At 37.6% G+C, this 3,725-nt stretch overlaps 1 protein-coding gene across 1 annotated transcript in view; it reads right to left on the bottom strand.

Annotated features, from left to right (window-relative positions):
• Positions 1–3,435, bottom strand: part of olfcb1 (olfactory receptor C family, b1) — a 9,752-nt gene extending 6,317 nt beyond the window's left edge. The window contains exons 1-2 of the mRNA XM_032543355.1: positions 3,159–3,435; positions 447–738 (exon numbers count right to left, since the gene is read on the bottom strand). Of these exons, the coding sequence (XP_032399246.1) occupies positions 447–738; positions 3,159–3,364 (498 nt within the window). The 5' untranslated portion in view covers positions 3,365–3,435. The remainder of the gene's footprint in view (positions 1–446; positions 739–3,158) is intronic.
• Positions 3,436–3,725: the final 290 nt, after the last annotated feature.

Raw genomic sequence — 3,725 nt, 5'->3', positions numbered from 1 at the left:
CTAACAAAAACAGAGTGTAAATTGTAATTTCCCCACTGGGGATCAATAAACACTATAAATTATTACACATAGGCCTGAAATACACACACATGCTCCTGTGCATGCACTAATGGAGAGATGTCAGAGTGGGGCGGGGGGGGCGGCCAGTGCTAGACCAGCGCCCTGGGGGTACGGTGCCTGGCTCAAGAGCACCCTGGCAGTGCCCAAGAGGGGAACTGGCACCTCTCCAGCTACCAGTCCACACTCCGTACTTTGATCTGAACGGGGACTTGAACCAACAACCTTCTGGTCCCCAACCCCCTATGGACTGAGCTGCTGCCACCCCTCAATATAATACTTTGTATTATAAAAATAAATATAATGAATTATAATTAAATATGATTTGAAAGCATGATTCATATTTGTAAATTACACTTAGACAGACACAGCCAGTATTTGGGACTTACTAGAGGGACCATGTACACGTTGAGCAGGCCAGCCAAAGCGACGGACTCATCAGAGTTCAAAGCTCCTAAAATAATCTTGACTTCAGGCCGGAAGTCGGTGTAGTTGCACCTCACATTTAAAGTCCCGTTGCCCTCCAGCATGTACGCCACATCCCCCAACGCCTTGCTTGCAAAAGAGCATGTGTCACACATCAGATATCCAAGACGCACTCCTGGGAGGAAGCCGGCTGCATTTATCTCATCAATCTCGTGGATGGTAGCCAAAGATCTCATGAACGACACCAGATCAAAACTGAAAGTGGAGAAAAACAATAAGTGATCTTTGCTTGAGGAACTGTGGAAAGAAAGGCAAACTGTTTGTAGTTTTGGTATACATGTAAATCAAGACGTTTTGGATAAAGGTGTTTCACTGCATAGAGGAAGTCTTAAACATATACACACACACACACGTGTTGACACACGAATACACACACACACACTAAGGAGGGATACAAGTAGGCCAGTAATTTGGTGATAAGCTGCCTACGCTCCAATGCAAGAGATAACAAATCCAAAAGAGTGTGTCTCTTACATGAGGACTCAGAGTGAAGGGTGTCTTCCCTAAAAAATTACAGGTAGATTGTACGCAAATGTCTATGCAATCAAAATGCCTTTTAAGACCACTAAGGTCTATATAAAAGAGATCTCAGATACAGTATTAGGGACCACTAAGGCCTATATAAAAGAGACTTCAGATACAGTATTAGGGACCACTAAGGTCTATATATAAGAAGCTTCAGATACAGTATTAGGGACCACTAAGGTAATAAAAGAGACTTAGATACAGTATTAGGGCCACAAGGTCTATATAAAGAGACTCAGATACAGTATTAGGGACCACTAAGGTCTATATAAAAGAGACTTCAGATACAGTATTAGGGGACCACTAAGGTCTATATAAAAGAACTTCAGATACAGTATTAGGGACCACTAAGGTCATATAAAAGAGACTTCAGAACAGTATTAGGGACCACTAAGGTCTATATAAAGAGACTTCAGATACAGTATTAGGGACCACTAAGGTCTATATAAAAGAGACTTCAGATACAGTATTAGGGGACCCTAAGGTCTATATAAAAGAGACTTCAGATACAGTATTAGGGGACCACTAAGGTCTATATAAAAGAGACTTCAGATACAGTATTAGGGGACCACTAAGGTCTAATAAAAGAGACTTCAGATACAGTATTAGGGGACCACTAAGGTCTATATAAAAGAGACTTCAGATACAGTATTAGGGGACCACTAAGGTCTATATAAAGAGACTTCAGATACAGTATTAGGGACCACTAAGGTCACCATTTTTTTAAGTGTTAAATCAATATTGAAGTATTATATCAAGTTATTTAGGAGTTCATTTAAGATCATTTAGAAAATGTAAGTAAAGGATTAACAAACTATTTAGATTATTAGATTATTTCTGCATTCATACATAATTCTTTAGACATAGACTATGTTGTTAAGTATTAAGTATGTCAGTAAGTGAGTTAACAGATGTTTCAGAAACACTTAATACTGACAATCATCATCAACCTAGGTAATTATGAGTTGTTAATTAATAATGAGACTGAAAAAGTTAGCAGTACCTCAACACTCCCAAAAGTCTGTTATTTTTAAAACAGTATAATAAAATATACACACTAAGGCATATATGCCTATTTTATTGTAGGATGCAAACAAAGTAATACATATAACGTATCTCTGTGAATATTTCATTTAAAATAAAACAAAAAACAGGTTTTCCTTCAGGAGAACATGGATGGTGAATTTGTTACTGTGTGCTATATATAAATAAATAAACCTCTACAATCTCATATTAAATACATTTTAGTAAGGCGTAAACCTAGGTGAACAAAAATGCACTGAAGCCAACAGTGGATCACAACTAATACATATATATATATATATATATATATATATATATATATATATATATATATGTTTTGCGATTTTTAAACTCTCACTAACTCGACCCTCCTCTCTGCCCACCTGTCTCATGTTGTAGATGTCCAAGTATTTTCTGTTTGAGTACCAAGTTTTAGTATAGTACTTTAGTTTACTTTTTAAATGATCTTATGAACCGTTGGCAATTCCCAAATAACTGGTTTGTAATTCATAGAATACTTAATTTAGAAATTGTAAATCCATCAAGTATGAAAATACAATCAATGTAAAACAATATATCCGAGCTTATAAATATTTATAAATGATGAATTAAGTAGATACTTAACTAATGTGGTTATTGTAATGGTAGGTGTTACTGAATGGGGTAACAAGTCCAAAGGAGATAACATCAATGACTGAAAATATGTAGATAGAAGTTATTATGAGCTTATTAACCCCCCCCCCCCTTCAAAATACAAAATAAATGATAGAACTTCTAAGAAATATACATCAATGAGTTATGCATATCCACATATGTTTCCCCTTGCGTTTCTTTAATTTCTTTAATTTATAAACACACACTATTTATGTATATGACTTAATAAATAAGAACGGCAAATCTTGGAGGGAAAAAGGTCCGGAAAAAGAAATTCGAAGGGATATAATATTTTGTCTTGCAAGAACTACTGACACTACAATCCACATCCTAAAACTAAAAGTTATTCTTCCTGACACATATATGAATACCATCTAATGTAGCTAGTACAGTATACGTGTTCTCATACTCACTCAGAGCACTGGAAGCTTTCAGGTCTAATCCGTTGTTGAAGAGCCACTTTCCGATGGCATGGCAACATTATCCCAATCACAACATCCCCAGGAGCCCGGGCCCCGCAAATGGGCTGAGGATCGTTACATCCATCCAGACCAGCCGGGATGCTGCTCAGTGTTATCAGGGCCAAGGAGAAGCTGCTCAGCAGGCGGCACATCAGCATCCTGAACGGTGTGCAGCAAAGAAACTCCTGTGGATTTGGAGGAGGACTTTTCTCTTTGGCTGGTGCTAGAGACAGTGAGCAAAAACCAGTTTGAAAGGGAAACTTGGAAGAATCTTGCATGAATGAAGTGTTATCCTTCAGGCACTTCCTTGCACGCTAGCACAAGGAAGTGAAGTACCATTTAATATGTGTAATTTCAATTGTAAGATAGAATAATGAAAGATGCTGTAGTGGGGTCAAGGGACCTCTGGAGGCCCTTTAGAGTGGGTGTCTCAATGGATGAGTGGCTATTTAGTTTCCCACTATTATGATAAAAATAGAAAATAGAATAGAATTTTCATAACTGTCGGCTTTCTGAACC

This window comes from Etheostoma spectabile, chromosome 18 (assembly GCF_008692095.1).
Source record: "Etheostoma spectabile isolate EspeVRDwgs_2016 chromosome 18, UIUC_Espe_1.0, whole genome shotgun sequence".
NCBI classification, from domain to species: Eukaryota; Metazoa; Chordata; class Actinopteri; order Perciformes; family Percidae; genus Etheostoma; species Etheostoma spectabile.
The sequence above is the reverse complement of the archived record's forward strand: the minus strand, read 5'-3'. Positions and strand labels throughout refer to the sequence as shown.